This window comes from Sesamum indicum, linkage group LG2, assembly GCF_000512975.1.
Source record: "Sesamum indicum cultivar Zhongzhi No. 13 linkage group LG2, S_indicum_v1.0, whole genome shotgun sequence".
NCBI lineage: Eukaryota > Viridiplantae > Streptophyta > Magnoliopsida > Lamiales > Pedaliaceae > Sesamum > Sesamum indicum.
This window is the reverse complement of record NC_026146.1, coordinates 14,916,009-14,940,193: the sequence shown is the minus strand read 5'-3', so window position 1 is coordinate 14,940,193 and position 24,185 is coordinate 14,916,009. Positions and strand designations below refer to the sequence as shown.

Sequence of the window (24,185 nt, the reverse complement as noted above, 5' to 3'; positions counted from 1 at the left end):
ATAAGGGGTTGTTTTATAATAAATCTAAAACCTCAGCATGAGTAGCATTAGACATACCAGAACAAATAACTGACAATATTTTGAAACAGAAGCTGCATTACACTAAATGATAATTACATAATGCAATCCAATTCATCAAATTAGTTTCGTTTACGCAAATGAATGAATTAGTTCATTCTCAACAACCTCAGAGTTACATCTTACAAGACAAATCTCGCCCTTACTCTTGCAGAGGGAAACAAAATTGGGCGTGCGGACTCGTCTGAGAAAATTCAAACACTTCTGGGCATCAACTTTCAGTTTCAGGAAGCTTGCCCGTCGTCAATAGATGAAATATATCATCTACAAATACACTGCAGCCCATAGTACAACACCAAATAACACAGAGTGCATATAAAAATATTCACACTGGAAAAATTGGGGACTGCAACCGGATGTTGTGGAATTGAAAGATGGAGCGAGGGCAGTGCCATTTATAAAGGTGCCGTTTCTTCCACCACTGCATGCAAAGACAAGTATATCAAGAAAAACTTGACAGCAAGGTCAATAACCTTTATACATCTCAATTAGTAACATATCAAAAGAAAAATTTTACTCCATATCGCCTTTTATAACCGCATTAACAAGTTAATCAATCCATACCTTCCAGGAAAAATGCAAGAACCATGACCTGCAACAAGACCAAAAGAATATTTATTAAGATACTCAATGACATAAACATATCCGGATGCTTGAGTTATGTGAGTTTTTTGCAACATACTTGGATCTGTTGTGGTGATGGTGGCCACCCCATTGAAGTTACAGGTCCCGTCACCCATTACCATCCGATGATAATATGCATCGAAAGCATAAGATGCATGGGCAACCACAGTATCTGGTTCATAGCATGGTTGCCCCTGCAACAGAGGAGAGCAGTCGACTTTCCCTGGTCCGCATGCCCAATCTAATGCTGCCTGTAACATCTTCTTGTCAGCACCTTCCCTTGCGACACAATAAGTCTGATTTGTAGTATCATTTGCCAATACGGTTCCTGAACCTGTCAAGTGTAGGATATAAACGGGCACCCCATTGGCATCAAAGAGCCCCCAGTTCTTCTCTGAAATAGGTCCAGGCCTAAGATCTTCATTGTAAAGTTCGTAAATGTATGTACTAACTGCAATGCCTGGATGTTTTGGAGTCCCTGTATTGTTCAGAATGTGCCTGATGAGGTTGCTGTTGTAAGTGTTAGCATTGTCCATAGTGGCATCTGGCTCAGAAGAGTCACCCTTGGATGGCCAACCAGATTCTGTCACTGTGATAGGAACATTAGTGAAGTTCAAATAAGACATTGCAAAATAAGCTGCATCAACAACAGCATCAAAGACATTGGTGTAATGGAGAAGCGTGTTAGGATCAACAGCCTCCTTGGTTGGAAGAAGAGGACGAAATAGAGCATAATCCAACGGAATAGCACCATTGGCTTGCATATAGTCATAATATGGATAAACATTTAGCATAAGAAACGAGCCAGTAGATTGCAAAAATTTGAGCAGTGGCACCATGACAGGGTCCCATGTGCGATTAAAGAAAGCTTGGGAGGGTGGAAAAGAGTCAAGGATTATAGAAGAAGAGTGCGGAGTGGAAACTTTGATGTGGGAGTCAAGATTTGCAGCCACAAGGGCAGAGTGAATAAAATTCATGGCTGAGACCAGGACTGGAGCTGCATTTGGGAGAGTGGTGAGGACTTCAGAGCCAACAGCTATAGCAGAGATGTTGGTGGCTGGGACATGAGCAAGAATATTACGAGAAACCCAGTTGGCTGCTGTGGCGTTAGACTGCCCAATGCCTAATAGTTGATCGTTGGGCACTGACACGATTACACGTATTCCAGAATTAGCAAGAGCTCGTAGCATTGCTTGATCAGTGTCATAAAGCCTGACATGGCGGATCTGCTGAGCCTTCAGAAGGGCCACCACTTGGGTTGGATCTGGCATGTCGGAAAGTGCCGTCCCTATGTTTACCCCAACAAAAGCAGCTGCACATAAAGAAACAATATAAACAAAGACGACAAAGCAAGTAATGCACGCAAAGCGCACGGAGTTTAAAAAACAAAAGCACCAATGGATCTTTTAAACTCAAATTTTGCAGCAAGAACTGAGGTTACTTGACTAGCAAAATTTGACAAGAGAGATGGTAGTTTTTAATTGAAAATCAATATCATGACCTGGTCTGAGCTTAATCCACGAAATGAATTGATCAACTTAAAACACCCACCAAATTATGAGTAGATAATAAGTCAAAAATAATTCTTAGATCCACCTAAGATAGGCGTATCTGTAACTAGTTTCAAGATATAAGGTCACTCTAATAGTAAAAGAAGTAAATGAAAGGTCAAGAGAAACAATGTACATCAAAATATTAGTCATTCAACAGTACATACAACTGTTCAATTACCGACTCCAATGAAAGGCTAGAAGCTACAACCCCGTCAAAAATCAACAACTAGAATACTGGAATTAGGTCATAGGTTGAGGTGAGAATCCTGTTATACGAGTTTGCCTTTTACAAAAAGGATGACCAAGTTATCAGGAATGCATCTATTTAGAGTGTTTATCATCCCCTCAAAACTTCAGCTTTGCTGGAGATGTCTCTGGGAGTTAATACTCAGTATTTTTTAAGCATTCTGTCATCTGACATCCAGCCCTGATCCTCCGTCCGTTGTTTCAATTGGGGACAAAAAAAAAAAAGAGTTATCTTTTACTCTCAGACTCACCATACTAACACTACTTCAAGTCGATTTCCACTTTTCTAACTAGGGCACCGATCATAGTTAACAATCATCTAAAGACCAGATCACTTTAAAGGTAAAGGCTCGTGCTTTTTGCAATTTTAGACAAACTCCTAACCAAAAGACTCACAAAATGATATAAAAGGCTTGTATATGAACTTTGTTGCAACCTTGAGGACGTTAGGAAACACCACAGACTAACTACTTTAACAAACAGGGGCTAAAGATTCGATAAGGACCTACGTTTTGAGACAGCTGAACTATAGACCAGCTAAACAACAAAATAGCCCTCAAATATCACTCACTGCCACTGATAAATAGAACTCGAACATCATAATATTATTACACTTAGTCCGCCATGAATACCAAATAATAGTCATAAACTCCACATGGAGAAAACAACGAGAAGCAATAAAAAAAACAAAATATAACTGAATGCAACAACTATACAATTGTAAAATCCTACAAAAAGAACTTTTACAGAGGCAACATGCACCACTCATACTTTTTAAGTCACCTACAAAGTGTACATCAAGATGAAAGAAAAAACAACTACAAAACGATGATTCAGAAGATTTTGTATCTTTCTAATATAATAATGTAAATCATTTACATCAAATACATTTAAAGAAACTGTATGACATGAAAGCACCTGCAAGACAGATCAGCAAGCACCGCATATAGCCAATGAGATAAAAACAAAATAGAAAATGTAAGGAAATATGCCACTGCAACAAGAATGGCCCTTGCGACCAATATATATTGGACCCAACATGGGGTCATGGTCCTCCCATTATTGTATGCTCATGTACTTTATAAAGAAAAGCCACATGAGCTGGTTAGCAACAGAGCAAAACCTCAAACATGGTTAGAGACAAATTGGAGGATTTCAGTGAAAGAAAAACACTACATTTCAGGCCAAAACTTCTTGTAAATAACTCAGCAAGCAGAAGGATTCTTCCTTCTCTTTTTCCCCTTCAAGAAAAAACCTTTCTTGCGGTGAAAAAACAACAGAATCATCCCCTAAACTCATGAGACATTACTGCTATTCTCACTCAAGCATTATACATAAGACTTTGCTCTGAACTTCCAGCAGATCTATAGAGTGAATTTCAAGAAAAAAAGCATTTTTAAACTAAGACTTAAACTTAAGTAACAAAAGAGCACATTTCCCCCAAAAAATAAAACAGAAACCCGAATGGAAAAAGGCCCAGAAAACAACAACAGGTAACAGAAGCAAGAATTCACCCACCTTCATCAGCAGCAGTAGCAGACACCACCATCAAGAAAAGACCAAGAAACACTAAACCCATGTTTGTTTTTTCTCTTAACTATTTTCTTGTTTCTTCAACTCCAAAGCCTCAATAATGGAAAAACCATGTACTAAGGAAAACAACCACCCATTACTTCAGCAACACCTCAGAGAAAAGCCCACCATGAAATGTCACTCAAATGGGAAAGAGAAGGGGGGAAAAGAAATGCTTGACAATAGAGAGAGTGTGTGAACTGTGAAGTGAGGGAACTGATGAGAAATTACATATACATACATATATATTTTCTATTTCCTATATATATAAATGTTGTCTGGATTACTGTATTGTACTTATCAGAAGTTGGGTGTCAGAGAAATTGACGGTCACGATTAAATGTTTGCCTTTTTCTTTCTTGTTTTATGGTGTTGTATTTAGCTAATTGATGGATGTCCTGATTCTTGAACCCCACTTTTAGACCGAATTTTTTCTCTTTTGACCTTCTGGTCATTTCACTGTGTTACTATGCAAGAGCAAGAACTTCTATTTTTCCTTTGTTTTTTTTTTTGTATAAATATAATAAAATAAAAATTGCAATGTAATAACAAATTAAATCAGAGTGTCATGAAAAAATAATTTCTTAAAGACGTTTAATTTAATTGGTGATTAGGAATTTTTTATTACATACATTAAAAAGCACTGTTACAAGAATGATAAAATAATTTAAAAATTATAATGAATTTACTTATGTTAAGGTCAATGTAGTTGGAATCTTTTTTAAAGTTTAAAAAATTAAAATTGATCGACAAAAATTCAAAAATACTATTTTAAAGTAAAAAATTTTAAAAGAACCTTTTTTTTATTAATTTTTCGTGAACAATGTATATTTATTATACTTTTATGTTACGTGCGATCAAACACGACCAGATCTTCAACTTAACGCTTAGACTTTCTATCAATTATCGTAATTTTTGGAAAGAGAAGTAAAAAAATGCTTAAACATCAAATTCTCCATTAAAAAACTTAACTCTTAAACTTCCTACCAAATTGTGTCATTTCATATTTTTTTAAACCGCATTTAGATTGAAGTATTTGGATTTGAAAGAATAATTTGAAGAAATAATTTCAAACGACTCCATTTGAAATTCATTCATATTCAACAAAACATAATTCAAAGTTAAAAAAAAATAATCTGAAATTCTTTAAATTTAGACTTTTTCAAACAAATTCAAAAAACTTGTTATTAAAATTTGAAATTCATAATTTCAAAATTTTCAATCCAAATACAACCTTAATTTCGTTTATTTGCGTCACTAATCCAAAATTTTAAAGGCCTTCAAATTTTTACATTTATATATTTGGATTTTACTACTTTAAACTCGTCCTGTCACGTTATTGGAGGCAACTAAAATAATTAGAGGATCCAATCCATGTAAAACTTTAAGGTTTCATATATAATAATTAAAGGAAACAGAAAAGCACCCCCCCCCCCCCCCCGGCTCCCACCAACCATCTTTCCCAAATCCATTGTTTGAGATTTTCTTGTTTTAAATTTTAGGAGTAATTACACTCTTCTTTCTGGATATTGGTGTAATTCTGGATATTTGGTGTAATTATGTATAAATTTTCTATAATTTAAAATTTTACATCTAACATTTTTTAAATTTGCTTCTATCTATCAAATAAGTTCATTTATTAGTTAAAATTCACTGATTTGCTGATATTAGTAAAAAATAATATATATATATATATATATTTATATTTACCCCCAGTTGACTTTGTAGTGACTTATAACATGCCAAATAAATCTTCTTGACCAAATTAGCCTCATATGTGTTCACGGGTTAATGCAGGTGACGATGTATATCACCGTCATAAGTTAATTTAGTCTGAAAAAAATATTTGACATGCAATAAGTCAGTTTTAAGTCAATTAAGGGTAAATATAAAATTTTATTCACTTTTTTGTTAATATCAACAAATTAAATAAATTTTGACTAATTGAGGGACTTATTTGTTAAACAGAAGCAAACATTAGGGGTGTTAAATGTAATTTATCAAACTATAGGAGGTCTATATAATTACACTAAATCTTAGAGGGGATATAACTATCCCTAAATTTTATTAAGATTTTTGATTTCATTAATATATACACATTAGGTGTATTTTCTATTTTATTAATACATACACATCATATGTTTAATCTATATTTAAGATTAAACATCATGCGGACAAAAAATTATGTCTTTTATTTTTTAAAAAAAATATTTTATACATATCATGTGTATTTATTAAAGAATAAATTATAACAGATTTTTTTTTAAAATTTTTCATAATTACAAATACTCTTTATTTTTTAAAAAATTATAAATACTTCATGAATTTAACAGACCTGTAAACAAATAACTTATCGTAATAGCTTATAATTATAACACTCATTAATTCTAGAGAAATATTTATTATTTTTTAAATAACAAAAAAGTATTATAATCATAAAAAAAATTAGAACCCCTTGTAGTTTACTATTTATTAAAATAAATATAAGATACAATAGTAGTTATATTACACAATCCAATCCATAATATTTTTTCTCATAATAGCTTCAGCAAAACATTGGGCTAATATCTTTCAGACCAGCCCAACTCCATTATATACCCACCATAAATTAGATGGGCTCTTTCATCCAACCCACAAATCAAAGTAATATTGGGTACAAACACACCGGCCCAATACTATTCAAGAAGGGAAAAGTTAAAAGAAAGCCAAGAGTATACCACAATACTTTTATTCAATAATGATTACTACTATTAACTATGAATCTCTATTTCAAAAATAATAATGTCAAAATATGTAGATTTTTCAAATATTTTTTACTTTCATTTAATGGTTCACTCTGGGTGACAAATGAGACGAGTAGAGCAGGACTCTGCCCAAAATCTATCCCAAATGATGAGGGTTTCGATTTAAATTATTGGGTTCGAATTTGGGATGGAATTTTTATTTTATGAACATGACTGAATTCGGGGACAAAACTCTTTTCTCCTCGGTCCACAGAGATAAAATGTAGCACTGGTGCCAACAATTCGTCACGGAAGAAATGACTCACTAAGCCGGGATCACTAACTAATATGAATCTAATATAATAGAAAAGAATTGTCTTTTTCTGTATACTTTCCCCAATTCCGTTGCTATCGCGGGCTTTATGCAATGGATGGGATTAGGTATTTCCCCAGCAGCCCATTGTGGGCTTTAGGAAGGTGTATTAGGTATGGGCACCAGCCAGCCCATGGTGTTGTTATAATTGTTGTGTAGCTGATTTCCTCCTTTTAGCAGTTTTGCTGTTCTTCACAGTTTAATAGAATGGATAAGTGGTTGATGTAAACATAAGACTAGACATCCTTAAACGCCTAATCACAACCTAATCCATCCAGACCCAATCATCTCCAAAAATGTAAAGGAGCTCTGTATATATTATATTTTCGGTTTACATATTCTGCCGTTAAACAAAATTTCTATGTGCTATACTTTCCGTTAAAATACCAATTTTACACATTAACCAAATATTCCCTATTTATTACCCTTTTGTAAATTATATTCTGTTACCTCTCATGCTCAACAATTCATTTATTTGGAGCAGTATTGGGACTTGAAGCATTTAACTTATTTCTTTTAGGTTCCATTTGGATTGAATAATTTCAAATTGTAGATTTTTAATTTTTAGTAATAAAGTCTTTAAATTTATTAAGATAGTTCTAAATTTAAAGGATTTCAAATTCTTCCATTCTGATTTTGGATTATAATTTTTTAAATATTGATGAATTTTTTTTTTCAGATAAAATTATTTAAAATTCTCTTTTCAAATGATTCCTTCAAATTCAAATCCACCCTTTTCCTGGTGTAAGAATTTTCGACATAGTATATTCCAAAAATAATTGATGCATCACTTATGGGCTAAATATGGTAAGCATACATATTTTTTTTTTGGGATTTGTGTTTATCAAGAATTCTAAGTTACAATTATTTCTCAAGGAAGAATTAATTCAATTGAAGAATAAAACTATATAGTTAAAGCAAGCAGTTAATTTCATTTGAACATCCTTTAAAATAATATAATTGCATTTTATCTCCTTAAATATTTTAAATTAACTTAGACCCTGTGAAAATTCTTTGTTTGCGATTGTACTCTTACCGGTATGACTTTAGCCAGAAAAATATTTATGTCGAGGCTTTTTTGAGATTTATCATAATCTAAATTCAGACGCATATTTAAAATTTTTCTTCTAAATGTTGTCTTAAAAACCATATACACTTAATTAAAGTAAATGGGGGTCTAGCAAGAACGGCATGTAAAAGATAAAAATACTCCCCATAGAATTTCAAATATCCAAGTAGGACCAAGATCCGTGTATTTTTGCTCAGATCAAACTGCATCTAATTCAATTCGACCCGACTCGATGAACCGGATTCACCGTCATTGATTATTGAATACTCAAATTGCAGAGATTTGGACATATTGACCCGTACAAGTACAGATACTTGGCTCTGTAAATACTCCAAAGCCATTTGAGTCAAAGAGAATACTCTTTATTTTTCGCTTAATTTCACATCAAACGAACTTAGAGGACATTTGGCTGAGTTTGTTTAAAACATCTTATAAGCTCCTACATTTTATAAGATGTTTTAAATCTTATAAAATTTTGGATCTTATTTTAAAAATAAGCTCCTAAAGTGTTTGGATAAAATAAGATGTTAAATCTTATAAGATGTGAAAAGTATCTTATAAGATGTTAGGGTGCTTGGCAAAATCAGGTCTTTTATTGATGACCAAAAATGACATATATATATATATATATATATAATACCATTAGAATCAAATAAATTGTTATTTCTTAATATATTTTATATTTAAATATTTTAAAATACTTTCATAAATAGTTCACGTTAGTTTAACTCCAAATAAGAATTTAATAGATAATTTTTTTTACAAAAATAAAAAAAATGAATTATTACATAAAATGTTTTCTAGTTGAATATTAACATAGATATATAATTGATATTTTATTTATCAATGATTATTTCTAGTTGTAAAATTTATAATATCTTGAATACACATTTTTTCAATAAATATAATTTGAATAGCAATTTTTTTATGTTAACTATGTATAATATTTTGTTATTAAATAATGAGCATTTTCTCTTTTTCAAATACAAAAAAAAAAGTTTTTTAATATCTTAGAGAAAGAGAGTGTGTTTGTGTGTGTGTGAGAGAGAGAAATTACGGTTGCGTGTGTAAAGATATTTTATCTAATTACATATTAATTGCAAATATTTTATAAGATGTTTTGAAAAATTTATAAGCTTAGCCAAATATCCTTTTAAATATTAAAAGATTTTAATTAAGTACCTACCAACAAGCTCAACGGCTGCTTCTCTCTTTAAGATTTTCAACACTTGTTGGAATTGAATTATACTCTTCAAAGGTGCTGGCAATGTCGAACCCTTATCAAAATTCAATTAGCACTTTTGGGGAGAATGGGAGCCAATGACGTCGCCATCAAAGAAGGGACCATGAAATAGACAAGAAAGCAACACAAAACAATAAAAAACGTGTTTCAATTTCTCACAAAAGAGAGGACGATATTCTCCACCACCACCACTACGACACTGCAAAAGGGACAGCCACCCACAAATATCACATCTTTAGGCACATGGAAAATGTGGGCACACACATACACATATGTGTGTGTGTATTATAGTCAAGTGGTTCTTAAATAGTTAGATAATAATAGCATAATTATTGTACTAGTTGCATTACCTTTCATTTCAAAAATAGCTCTGAAAAGTTTCTCCAACTATTTGAATAAAATAAGATTATAAACGTTATAATATATAAGTACGATAATTTTATAGTTAATACGGTCAAAATTGGAAAAAATTGCTAAGATCTCACAAATAAATTCAAAATTCATTACTGTTTTTTTTTATAGGCTCCCTTTATAAAAACTTATTGAACGCTTTCTCGGCGTCTTGTAAGCTCTTAAACATCTTATAGTTTGTTTCGGAAACTCTGTTAACTTACTTAGACACCCTCTAAAAATAATACGCCAACAGTACAGCTTACTATATATCAAATGCCCATACACATACAATGACAGATGGAAAATGGGAAGGAAGGAAAGATGCAAAGAAATTATATCTATGGATTAATAGACTAGAAAGCTTGCCAGATTCATATAAGTTATAGAACAATAGTTCCAGGAAACAGGCCATTGGTAAGTTGCCAGTTACAACAACATCAAATGCTTAGAGATTTACTTGCTACATAAGTACTATTCTACTAAAGATCATGGCTCGCTTCCGGTCTCCTTGTTGGTGGAGACGGAGCTGGAGCCGACACCAGAAGTACTTGAGAAGCCAAAACCGGTCGACTCCGGGGTGCCACAATCAGCTGCGTTCTTGCTCAGGTTGTATGGTGCTGCACTCATCACCCTGAGAAAATAAATGAGCCGAAGATGTCCAATGTTAGTTTTCGATTTTTGCATGTATTCAGTACCAAAAATGCTAAGCAATCATTGATTTAAACACAATCTATCCAAGAAGAGAAGGAAAAACCAGAGACATGCATGAAATCCTCCTTAAAAAGAAGCGCGTGAAAGGAATTCGCCCAATAAATTCATCATCATTCATGTTAGAAATATATGGAAAAACTCAAGAAATGAATTGATTGCTCTCTATGGAAGATAAAAAAGGTAAAGTTTGAAGTACCTCTCCTTGCGCTTCTCCAAGAACCGAGCCAGGGATGCTTTGCGCGACTGTGGAACAGCTGTGAGAAAAACACCTGGTGTTAGTTTTTAAGTGATTAGCACTTGAGCAGCAGTCATTAAATATTGGTGCTCCGAAGCTCAAGAACATCTTAACTGAAGCTCAAGAACATCTTAAACCGAAGCAGTAAATCTAAATTTGAGAAAGAAAAGATAGCATGTGTCTTGTCCCTTTAAATGGTTAAATAGATTTGTTAAAAGATCGAGGCAATAAGATGTCGATGCATGACAAAGCACGAAACAATATTAAACTTTTAATGATGTCAACAGTTTACTCTATCGTTAATGGCGGAAGTATATTTCCCGGTGAACCCTAGCAACGTGAGAATCAGTTGGGGAAACAGAAGAATTGCATGAGGAACGGTAAAAATTTTACCACGGAATTGGTCCACTCAACCAAGGAGAAAAACATAATATTATAACACAAAAGACAAAATTTCACTTGCGAAATTTGCGTGAGGTACCTGATGATATCATAGCAGTCGCCGCAACAGATCCTCTTGATGATATCAGCCTAGGAGGCTCGATTCTGTTAACAAGAGTGGTTGGCATGCCAACAGTCTTAGATACCTTGACATCATCGTTGTTAACAGCTGGAACTCCAGATCGATCGACGGGGTGAGAAGAAACAGATATAGGGCTCGGGAGGCCCGAGCCTGGTGACATACTCAGGGATTGGTTAACCAAAAAGCGGTCTGCAGCTGGAAGTTTAGGGGCAGGTGCTTGCATCTGAAGTTTCGTCTGAGCCACGTTAGCTGGAACACACCCATTCCCAGCCAAAAACATGATCGCCTGAGCCTGGAAATTATGCCAAAATCTTAATTTCAGGGGGGCAAATAAAACAAAAACTGTGTGCAGCAAAGAGATAGAGAATAATGCACCTTCTCGGGAGAGATGTCATCAAACACGTTCACCGTTCCACCATAAAATATGGTCATTTGAGAAGGAATGCTGGAAGGCTTACAATTAATCCTATAAAGAGCAAAGAATTCAGAAAATTGTTATAACATAAGACTCGTTATATTGATTGTACTAGTATCATATCCAGATAGTGTTCAAGCTATGTCAGTTAAGACGGCTCGCACCATTGTTCGGTTGTTCTAGCCACATAGGCAGCTGAAGGAAGAATCGCATGAGGACCTGTAAGAGGATTCCCGCCAAGAAATTGTTGCTTCATGGCAGCACCTCCAAAATTCTGACAAGTACACATGAAATGAGTCTTGAAGAAAGGAGATGCCATTGAAAATGGATGCATCTTAATGTCATGGATAGGGTTTGATGAATGTGGATCTGTTTCATACTTAGCTGTTAATGTAAATAAATGCTGGTTTTCAGATTCATAGTTTACGTACTTGAAAACCATTCACGAGGGGACCCTGTACAGATGCTTAAAGAGAAATCAAGGTGGCAGATTGCAATCTGGAACATAACCTTATCATAAATAGTTTTTGCATCCTCATGCATAAACACACAAAGGGAACAGAGATAGGGGCATTGAGAAAGTAGACAGTTAAGTATAACAGACTCGTGAAATGATTCAATTTGAAGTGGAATTCATCCCATGACATATATAGTAGCCCTTAATGCAAAGTTGCAAACCAAGTACAAGCCATGCAACCAAGATGCTCAACAGATGCTATATAGTGTTAATCAAGAATGGAACAAAAGGTAATCTGAATATTGTCTGATTGCCGTTTATGCATGGCTTCAAATATGTCTGAACCAGATTTCATTATGAATCCATGAGAAGCAGAAGATGATGATTTACCTTTGGTGGTTGTTTCTCATCTTGCTCAGACTTCATAGACATGAATTGAGGGAGGGCAGATGCCTTGTTTGACAACGGCCATGGAACTCCTGAGCTCCTTGCAAACCCTTTGGATCAAAAAAATATTGCAAAAAGAAAAAAAAAAAAAAAAAACGCTGTTAGAGAACACTAGTTTATATAACTTTTGATTTGTTTGGATACTGGGAATAAGACAAGTCTGATTGATGAAGTCTGAACTGCATACCAAATTTACAAAACAATTTCACACACTCGCCGCTGTTGTACTTAAGGGAACTGGTTTTTCAACTTCTTTTGAACAAGAAATCAAACACAAGCCCATTAACCGGCAGTCACCAAAGGCAAGATTCATAATTTACAACTAGCAGGCTTTCTTATAGTAACAAAATCACTCTGGATCTTCATCCATTACCTAGCACAACTGAAATTTGATCAAGATCTCAAGACAAGAGGGAACCATTGACCACCTTAGCCAAAGGCAAACTTTAAACAAGTTAAGACATTTCCATGAAGAAAACATGAATCAAGTACGACATACTGAAATCCAGACACACAAAGGCTATAGCAGCAGTTAATTCACAATATTACTCAATCATCAGCTGCTGTTTTAGCTCATATTTCAAATTTTACTATCAACAAAAGCTCCTGAGGTGTTGGAAATTCACCTAGTTCAGATGAACCCTTTAATTCTTACCTCAGTCCAACCCAACTCAAAACAACAAATACAAACAAGAAATTCGTATAGAAAACACACATAAATAGCAGCTACACGAGGGGAAAAAAAAAGCCTGGAAAGTGAAAACAATTGAACCTTGAACCTATTCACATTCAAATCCAATTGCAAACATACACACCAAAACTTCATCAGAAGAAACCATCAAACACCAAAGGACAAAAAGAAGTTGGACAAATATATAGCAGAAAACTGGAAAAAGAAGCTATAAAAGGAAGACACAACTCCAAGAAAGTGAAAGAAGAATTCCTTAATGTTCAAAACTTTCATCAGTAGAAACCATAACAGAATTTGACACAAGAAAGAGAATTCACCAGAGTCTTCACAGCCTCCCCCAGCATACTCTTCCTTAGCAGTAAAAGAATTCTTAGAATTCAACCCCAGGAAATCCCTCTCCATGTCTCAAGATTTCAACACAAAAGAAAACCTCCCAACAGTTGAAGTCCGAAACTCAAAAGGATCAAGAATGGACACAAAGTTGTCTCCTTTTCCTCCCAAGAAAATCCCTCTTCACATACTGTTCAAGAACAGAAATCCCAATCCACAGACAGAAAGAAAAAGCTTCGAAACAGAAGTAAAAAGAACAACAAAGAAAATTCAGGTGAATGCTTCCAACTGCAGCAAAGAGCAGAGAAAGAGAGAGCTCTCCTCGTTTCCCTTTTGTAGTGGGCGCATCATGTCGCTGTGTAATTTCTTTACTTTCCCCTGAGAATGGGTCCTAGACTTGTAGCTCAGATTTTAACCATTTTCCCGAAATTGAATGAACTAAACTGTAGTTAGGTTTGATTATTATTAAATTAACTTGGTGATCGGAAACCGTCAAATCTTTCATAGATTTACATTAACGAATTATCAGCTCAGTGTTCTAAAAAAAAAAAATTCAATAACTAATTATCATTTTATTTGGCATTTCTATTGATGTCTTATTATACAAAGTATTATCCATTCTAATTTTTATAAATTTTATAATTTTATCTTAAATATCCGGTTAGACAATTCAAAATTTGAGACTTATAAGACATACTACTTTGTTCCATCGGGCAAGTCATTGGATATCTCATACGTGAGTTATATTATCTAATTTGACTATGAGTCTTACGATAAATTTTTCGTGTTCAATCAATGAAACATTATATTACATAAATGTATTAAGTTTAATGATAAAACATTAGTATGTACGGAGAGATTTTGATTGGTCTATAAAGATGTTAAAAGTTACTGCATATCTATTTTTGACGTAATTTATGGTATAATACTTGGTATTAAGGATAAATATCTTAATTATTGGACTCTGTAGTTATACTCTGTAAATTTTCAACCTAAGCTGGGGGAACAGACAGTTACGGACGACCGGTTTAGCCGGTAACTCACCACGTGCTCTATGGTTTATTACGCGCATTAATGATTGTATCCACCCGCCGGTGAAAGTACAAGTCTTCACGTCAACGGGCTAAGATCTCGCCACGTGTCATTTCATTTTTGAAGCTCGTTTGTTAGCATCACGTGGGCTAAAAGCTTAAAACCGCCTTAATTTTGAAGGGCAATGCTACGGTGCTCCAAGGGGCACAAGACCTCCCCTGATCCCCATTTACCACGTGAACCTAGTCATTTGCTTTTGACTTAATTGTAGTTTTTTGTCTTATGTATGTGGGATTGTCCCAATTTTAATTTTATAAACTACTACACTATTTTTTAGCGCATATAATAAATAATTTTATATTTTTTTATTTTATTTAATTAAAAAATTGATATGGTAGTGTTAAAATAATATAAAATTAATTTTTAAAAGATAACTGTAATTAATTTTTAAAATTATTTAATTAAGAATGTAATTATCATCTAATCATCGATTGTGAGTATGAAAAGTCTTTACACTTGTTGTTTGTTAATAATAATAATTATTTTTTATAGAAAATATTAAATTTTATTTTAAGTAGTATATCTCATATTTATTTTTTTAAAACATTAGTAGAAAAGCGAGTGTTTAATTTAATAATGCTCCCATTAAATAACATAATTGTTGATCCATGCACAATAATTAAACTTGCATGATTGTTAAAAAAATCTTTATCAATTAATCATAGCCATTATTTATATTTTTTAATAATATAGGAATAATATAATTATATAATATAACAAATAAAATATAAAAATTTTAAAAATATTTAATATGTGAAAGTATGAATTTGATTATTGTTAAATTATTCAAATTATTTTAAAATTTCAATCTCAATATTAAATATGTAATTTAAAAAATAAAAATAATAAAGTTAGATTAAAATTATTATAATGAGGGTGAGATAGTAAAAAATGAGTTAGATTTATTTACAAAATTGGCCTAAAAGCACTTTTTTTAGTAGTTTCAAAAGTAGAAGCTGACATTTCAAATATTTTAAAAGTACTTCTCTGGAACTCTAGGAGAGCACCAGTTGCTTGGGAGGAAATCTGCCATCCTAAAGAAGAAGGCGGTCTTGGCATCCGGCATATTCAATTATAGAACGTTGCCCTCCTTGCCCGAGTTTTATGGAACATTCATCTCAAAGTAGATACGTTATGAGTACAGTGGGTCAACGGTGTCTACCTTAGAGGCGCTTCAGTCTGGGACTGGCAACCAAAAAAGGGTGATTCTCCACTCCTTCAACTGCTTGCCAACATTCGCAACAGAGTGGTCACCATATTTGGGTCTTCAGAGGCAGCAATCCAACACATGGCGGGATGGTCTAGCACAAAGGGACTCTTGACGGGCAAAGTCTATGAGTACTTCAGGCTAAAACTCACAAGGCAGCCTTGGAAAGCAGCTATCTGGAAGGCATTTATCCCTCCGAACTACTTATTCATCTTGTGCCTTGGTTTACGGGGCAGACTAACTACACGTGACCGACTTGTGTTCCTTCAGGAGGAAGATTCATGCTCCTTGTGCATCAACAGCCAAACACCTTTTCTTTGAGTATCCCTTCAACGACTACTTTTGGTCGCATATCCGGCAATAACTTGGCATCAACAGAAGTATGTCAACCCTCCACAGCACGGTTAAGTAGCTTAAGAAAGAGAAGAGTAGCTCCTCTGTGCAGAACAAAGCGCGACACCTCGCTTTGGCATGTACGGTCTACAGCCTTTGGAGGCACCGAAACGAAGTCACTTTTGAGGGCGCAACACCTTGTCTCAGGGGTCTTATTATTTCTATCAAGATCACAGTGTATAGGCTCCTTTTAACACTTTTCTCACACGATCTGATTGTACCTTAATCCACAACGTGGGTTTTTTGTATCTCTCCGATTATGCTGGAGTACACTATAGATATTCTTGAATGAATAAAAACTTACATTTCATCCAAAAAAAAAGGGAATAAAGATGATAAATGATTAAAACTATATGAAAACCAAGTGTCTATTCCCAGTGAGCTGTAGGATCTAGAGTTCCAAAAAAATATCACGTCTTTTTACTGTACCAAATTTATTTATGTGTTAAATACGCAAAATGTAGTACTCATCCTAAAACTTCAAATTCCTAACTTCAGTTGCTAAATAACATACCACATGGAATGGTAGTCAAATCGTTTCAACTTACTTCCAAGTAGCTCTATAAGTCCCATGCTATACGTTCAAAATGTTCTTGTGTATTTGTCAAAACATTTATTGATTGCGTATTTTTCAAACCATAAAATTGTTGTTTTCTTCTTTTTTTTTTTTTTACTACACTCATCTATGATGGTGCTGCGTTGATAGATCTAATATTTGTGCTGATTGTTCAAATATTTGAGATATATTTATAACTGAAGATGAATTTTTAACTTGAAAGATTACTGTCTGGTTTTGTAAACTATACTTCTTTCTTCATAGTGATTCATTAAAACGATCAGCACACACAATAATTATTGAAATACTTAATGTGTTTGTAGCTAAATATGGGGGCCAAAAAACATTTGATTGGTAAATATGTAAGCACCAAGTTTGGAGACACAAAATCACCCTAAAAAAAAAAAAGAAAGTATGCGAAAGAGTAAAAAGAAAAGATAGATTGTGTGCTCAATAATGCCATTGGTGATTGGTGGGAGCAAAAGAAGAGAGGACCACATGAAGAGGGGGGCAAAAGGATATACTCAATTCAATTTCCGCCGGACTGGTGAGCTTGACAACAACAGAAGGTGACTCATTCACCCTGCATGTGGGGCTGCACCCCCACAGGCCACAAATGCCCCTTTCTCCTTCCCCCACCAAGTTTAACTGTGCATTGCACGTGCACATTCATACTAGTTAATGTTGTAATTTCCATCTCCAAAACGATAGAATTTTACTCAAATTTTTTAAATCTAACCACTTATAAAATATGTTATTGCCCGTTAGTCTCATGAATTTTATGGATTTATTCTTGAAAAAATATTTTTTTAGGGAGAGAATATTTTTAGTTCTTTTAGCCACTCAAATTTCTTATTTGCAACAGATATAACATCCGTAACAATATTAATTATATAAAGCGTCTCCAGTTATAGTATTTTATCTCACATCTATATATATATTAATAACTATCTCAATTTGAGTTTTTTAACGTGTTTAAGTGATTGTTAACAAATGCGCGCACTTATTTAATTTTAATTAATGAATCAATAGAATGTTTTATATAATTTTATGATTTTATATTTTTTATATCTACATATATATGTATATATCCGTACGTATGTGCATGTGTGATAGTGAATTAAAATTGTGTCTTGTCTTAGAATAAGGAGTTTGTTGGTATGGTAAGGATATTGATTAAAGATTCTTGTGGGCACAACCACTATGATATTTCAAACAAACCCCATGTGATGCTCACCTCATTTTCAGTCTTATAATAGTTTTATGGCTCCTTTTTTTTTTTTCTCCCCCCCCCCCCCCCCCCCCCCGAATAGTCCTATTCTTCACAATGGCCTCAAAACCCCACAATTACAATAAACAATGACATAAATTGACTCATATTTCTTTCAAAACTATATGTAAAAAAAAATTAAGAAGAATGTACATTCATAGTATATAAGTTCACAAATTAAAAGATAATATGTTGTTTTACAAAAAAAAAATTGGAGAGTGATCCGTCTAGTCTCCTCATGGTCGGCCCAACGGGTCTTCTGATCTTGGTCCTCACATACTTTTAATAATCCAATCTTTCCTGAAACAACTCGAGAACATGAGTTAGAGTGGCCAGAGATGTTCCGATGATGCTACTCCTACACTCAAGTCAACCAGCAAGTCGCTTTTTCAAGTCACAAAGTTTTGAATGTAAAACAATAGTACAATAATGCACATACCTAATAAAACAGTTGAGGGGATACTTATAGATTCTTTCCTTATGTTCGGATGCCGTTTGGTCCCCTATGATCATACCACTAGTCGAGCCAACACGCTGCAGATTTCAAATTTCTAGACCGATCAAGTCGGGTCTGCTCGACCCAGAGCAGAAACACACTGAACCTGGTGATCATTTACTTACTAAGACCCTTTTGGACTGTTTTCACTTTTATCGCTGTTAGAGAATATATGTTAATTTTATTTACGTGCATAATGAACGATTATGGACAAAAGATCATTCGAAAACTCTACTAAATTAAATAGGAAATAACTATTTTAGGACAAATGAAAATAAAAATACAGATACTTTTTGTACGACAGTGGGAGTAATAATTAAGATCAGAAAAACAATGCGAGGAGAAAATATGTATCAATTCTAATAATATAAAAATACTAAATATATATATATATATATGAAACATTCTTATTATATAAAAGTTAGATATTATATACGTTAAACACAATGCAACGTGACAAATTAGGGTGAAAGTTTATTGGTAAGGTGTAACTTCAATTCTACTCTATTTCCTAATTAAATGTCCCTTTGACTTTAATTGAAAAATGGTGGGTGTAATTAATTAAACAATTATTAATTGGAAAAGCCTGTCATGCACAATTATGTATGCTTTTTGACTTTGGCTATGTGTTAGAGCCCTTAATTTATTTGCAATGTAGATTTTATATAATAATGATTCTGCTATACTGTGATAATTACTTGTTTGGCATAACACAATTTTCTAAATTATGACAGTGTTGAGCCCCTCCTACCATAGCCCACCCACGTGGAGTTTAATACCAGAATCACTACAGGAAATGCCAAAAATGTGCAACATATTTTAGAATTTTATTTCATTAAAAATATATACTAAGTGAAAATAACTTTAATTTTACCATAATTTAGACTTTAAACATTTAATAATCGCAAATATTTTTTTTTATGTAAACTATCATTATTGCTAATTAGTGATATAAATATAGTGTAAATATGGTGACCAGCCTGACGGTGATATTTTTTTATTATTTGATTGTCACTATATATAAATGTGAATAATTATTATTATTATTATTATTATGAGAACCAGTATTATTAACACACTATAAAAAATGCGACATTTTGTAATGGTTAAAAATATTATAGTCATAGCAAATAGTCATTGACTACAACCATGCAACAGTTGTTGGTTGTGGTATTTGTGAGGGTGGCTAAAAGGCATGGCAAATATTTTTACTATAACTCTTAATCATGGCAAATAACTTTTTTTAGTGGAAAATCTATATTTTTGCGTAAGTTTTATTTAACCGTGGTCAATGAAAATTATTTACAATGATTTTTTGCTAGTGGCAATAGATTTTACATAATTCTTGTTATAATTAATATTATAAAAATTATTATTGTGAAAAAATAAAAAAGTATCATTTCATATTATTAATGATAGTATTCTCTTTTGTTATAATATTCTTATATTTTGTGGTAACAAATTATGATTTAATCCTTTTCATTTGTATGGAAAAAAATTAATCTTTTTTTTAATAAATAGTTGATTTAAGTTAAAAGTTATAAGCAACTACATACCAACTTTTCCAATTTATTAAAAAAATTATATATGGATTTAATGCAATTCACCCATATGTAATATAGTAAATGAACAAATTACCTTCTATGAGAAAACATAGCAGTATACCCTCCTGTACTTTTTAAAATGAAGCAATTTACCTCTATGTCTAAGGAGGTAAATTGCTTCATTTGAAAAAAATACAGGGGGTAAATTGCTGTATTTATAAAAAAAAAATAAAGAAGTAAATTACTAAAAAAAATTTCAGAGAGAAATAATTTGCTCATTTGGAATATCACAAAGGATTACTTGCAATTTTTTCAATTATAAAATATTAAATTATTTTTTTAAACTCTCCAATTCCAATAACACCAATTAAAATCTTTTGTAATCCAAGATATTTTATAATAGTTGACATGGTGTATATATCCAATATTTGGTAGGTAGTTCTCATTGCAATAACACCAATTGAAACAGCAAAAAAGGAACCTCTATGAGATAATTAATATTCCTGTACTGTGATAGATACTGCCGTGCCCGCCCACTATTTGTGCTCTTCAACAATAGGGTAACTGGTTAAATTCGCGTTACCATCTATTTTCAGAGATTCAAATTTAGGTTGCCCTCCACCTCTCATCATTATTGTACTAAAAGAGTATTTGAAGTTGTTAAATGGGGTTGTCCGTACAATTGTAATCTTTATTTATTACGAGGGTGTTTGGATGGACTTATTTTGGACATTTTATAAGCTCCTGTATATTATAAAATATCTTAAAAACTTAAATATTTCCAATCATTTATAATTCAAAATAAGTTTTTACAATGTTTAAATTATAAATAAGATGTCAAGACTTATATGGTGTTACAGTGTTTGGCTTAATAAGTTCTTCACATTGTAATAATGACGGAAAGAGATATCAAACTGTTAAAATTTTAAATCATGGGAGGAGTGGGTTAAAAGTAAATATTAACAAAATTACGAGTGTTTTTTGTCTATTGGATGTTAAGATTAAAGCACTTATAAGATATTTTAAAAAGAGTTAGTTGAAGTTAACATTTAAATAAAAAGTTTATAAGATTCAAAATATCTTATTTTAGATTTTTATAATTTTTTTAAAAAATAAAAAAATAATTACTAAACGAATTTTCAATTAAACATATAATTGCTTGAGCGTGGAATGTGTTTTTTTACAAGTAGCTTTATGTTGTTTGGCAATGTAAGATGAAGATACAAAATTAAGGAATTTTTGTTTATGAGAGTTATAAGGGCAATTTGAAAAATAATAATTCAACGGATATAAAACTTTGCAAAAAGGCAGATTATTATTTTCTTTACCGTTATTTCACAAACGGTCAATGAGTTGGAGGGGGTTGATATTTTATATTACGGATAATTACACTTCCCTCCTCTAAAATTTAATGTAATTATGTGTAGACTCCTTGTAGTTTGGAAAATTATATCTAACATCCATGATGTTTGCTTTCTTTTAACAAATAAGTCCCTCGTTAGTCAATATTTATAGAATTTGGTGATATTAACTAAATAATTGAAAAAAAAATCTGTAATTACATAAAATTAACTTATTACTGATTTATTGCAGGTCAAATAAATATTTTTATGATCAAATTATCCTTATACGTCTTCACACTTCAATGTCTGTGAGGAGGTATATTTTCATTGTTATAAGAGTAGTTTAGTTGGAAAAAACTTATTTGACCTACAATAAGTCAGTAATAAGTCAATAGAGGGTCACTATCAATTTCATGTAGTTTTTTTTTTTGGGTCAATATTAGCAATTTTTGGTGAATCTTGATTGAAGGAGGGACTTATTTGTTAGACGAAGGCGAACTTTAGGAATGCTAGATGTGATTTTCCAAATTATAAGGGATCCTCAAAAGAGGAGAGTGTAATTATCCCTTTATATTATTGGGGGGGGGGGTTGTACCACTCTCTTAGTAGAGAGGGGAAAAGTGAATTAATTTAACCCTTGATTCTATATTTTGTGTTTAAAAACGAAGATAAAAAAGTAACAGAGTGTCTCAAAATTCATTTTTCGACATCTAGAGTAGTTGAAATGTTATGAATAGCTAAGGTAGGGTCAGAAGCGCATTCTTGAAATGAAATGTTGAGTATTATCAATAAGGATCAATTTGGACCAGAAAAATTGAGCTCTGTCAGATATAACATTTATTATATAGTTTAAATTCAAAATGATTTTAATAAAATCAACCGATGAACCTCATTGAAAACATGCAAATTTCGCAAGTATTTGATCATTTTCCCGATGGGAGGGACCATTTTAGTCTTTGATGATAACTTGGAGAACGTCCTATCACGTTTGATTGGAAAAATCATCTAATTTTGAGATATGTTGGATGTTCGACTCAATTTATAATATATTATAATTAATATATTTAGGACTTTATAAAATGTTGATAAAAAATTAAGACAGCATCATATAAACTTTAAAATTAAAATTATTGTCCAATATATTATGCTCAGTTTTTGCTGTATTTTATCAAATATTTCAAGAACATTTGTTTTTTATTTGTTTTATCAAATAGTAATTTTATATATTTTTATGGACTAATAACCTTATGAATTATTTACTTTACCCACCCTCAATTTCTTTTCTTTTTTCTTTTAAAGCAATAATAAAGTAGTAATTTCCACCTTACCATTTAGGGGCTACATAATTATCTTAATGTTAGGGGAGTATTTATAATTTTTCGAATAATAAGAGATACTTATAATTATATCAAATTTGAGGGAGGTAGATATAATTTTTGCTTTTAAAGCTGATTTCTACTTTCAAAACTATATCTTGAATTGATGTAATAATATGATACTATTTTTACAGAATTATAAAGACGTACAAAACTCTCAATAGTTTTCATTTCATTCTCAGTCGATACCTCAAACTTGGTGGTTGCACTGTCAATTTTTTACTAATATTCATTTAAAATTCGATATCGACTCATCAACTGTATGTTTTCATTTATTTTCTTACCTATGGGCGCGCCTCAATTTTTTTTCCCTATTCTCAGATTTTGATTCCTTTAGTTTTTTGTGTGTGTATGTGTTTTTGAATGGAAAATTTTCTATCTATTAATACAAAGAACGGATAATTACATCTATATCTTCTTATATGTATGGTTTATTTATACAAATAATTCATACTTTTTGAAAAGTTATATATACATTTACCAGAAGTGTCAATATCATTTACACAAACCACCCCTAATTTTTGAAAAATTACACATACACCTCTCGAAAGCACAGATCATTATGCAAACTAACTTTTTTTACTGTCAGTTGTAAATACGCGAAAAACATGAATGATTTATATGAATAGATCAGAGAGTGTAAATGTAATTATCTTTACAAAGAAGTATTGAAAACTAACAATTATATGACAAAAAAAATTAATAATTTCAAATTAAGAAACATCGTAATGGATTATAAGGCCGTATTTTAAGAGCATTTAATAGGCAAAACAAAATTAATTGCATTTTATCCCTATAAAAGTAGATATAACAACAAAATTTTGTTCAACAAGTAAAACTGCAATACAACACTTAAACCTTTGGAAAAAAAAGCTCGCAATCTCGTGCATACGGGAGTAGCAATGCATATTTTTTATAATTAAAGCCACGCTTGGATTCATTGATTTGAAATTCCTAGTACAAATTCTTTAAATTTATTTGAATCAATTTTAGATTCAAAGAATTTTCAAGTCTTGAATTAAAATTTTTGAATTTATATTTTGTCTTAATAGTAATGAACTCTGTATTCTTTTGATATGAAGTCATTTGAAATGCTTTTTTCTGAATACTTCTATCAAATTCAAATACATTAATCCAAATACAGTCTAGAAATTTTAATACCTATTAATATTTTTTTTTAAAAAAGTCTGTTGCATTTAACCCGAAAAATATGCAAAAGATCAGA

The 24,185-nt window shown here is 32.2% G+C and overlaps 2 protein-coding genes across 3 annotated transcripts; both read right to left on the bottom strand.

The window, feature by feature from the left end:
* LOC105156213 (glucan endo-1,3-beta-glucosidase 3) lies at nt 77-4,080 on the bottom strand. Its single transcript, XM_011072286.2, has 4 exons — nt 4,020-4,080; nt 761-2,014; nt 643-670; nt 77-499 (listed from the first exon to the last, which is right to left on the bottom strand). Exons 1-4 carry the CDS (start codon nt 4,078-4,080, stop codon nt 343-345), a joined length of 1,500 nt encoding a protein of 499 aa, XP_011070588.1. The 3' UTR covers nt 77-342.
* LOC105156212 (protein TIFY 7) lies at nt 10,195-14,080 on the bottom strand. Of its 2 annotated transcripts, none has more exons than XM_020691976.1 (7): nt 13,671-14,080; nt 12,606-12,712; nt 11,923-12,032; nt 11,719-11,809; nt 11,302-11,635; nt 10,782-10,854; nt 10,195-10,505 (listed from the first exon to the last, which is right to left on the bottom strand). In XM_020691976.1, exons 1-7 carry the CDS (start codon nt 13,753-13,755, stop codon nt 10,361-10,363), a joined length of 945 nt encoding a protein of 314 aa, XP_020547635.1. In that variant the 5' UTR covers nt 13,756-14,080; the 3' UTR covers nt 10,195-10,360. The 2 variants fall into 2 exon arrangements, with proteins under 2 accessions (XP_020547635.1, XP_011070587.1); XM_011072285.2 differs by having other exon boundaries at nt 10,782-10,839; nt 13,671-14,078.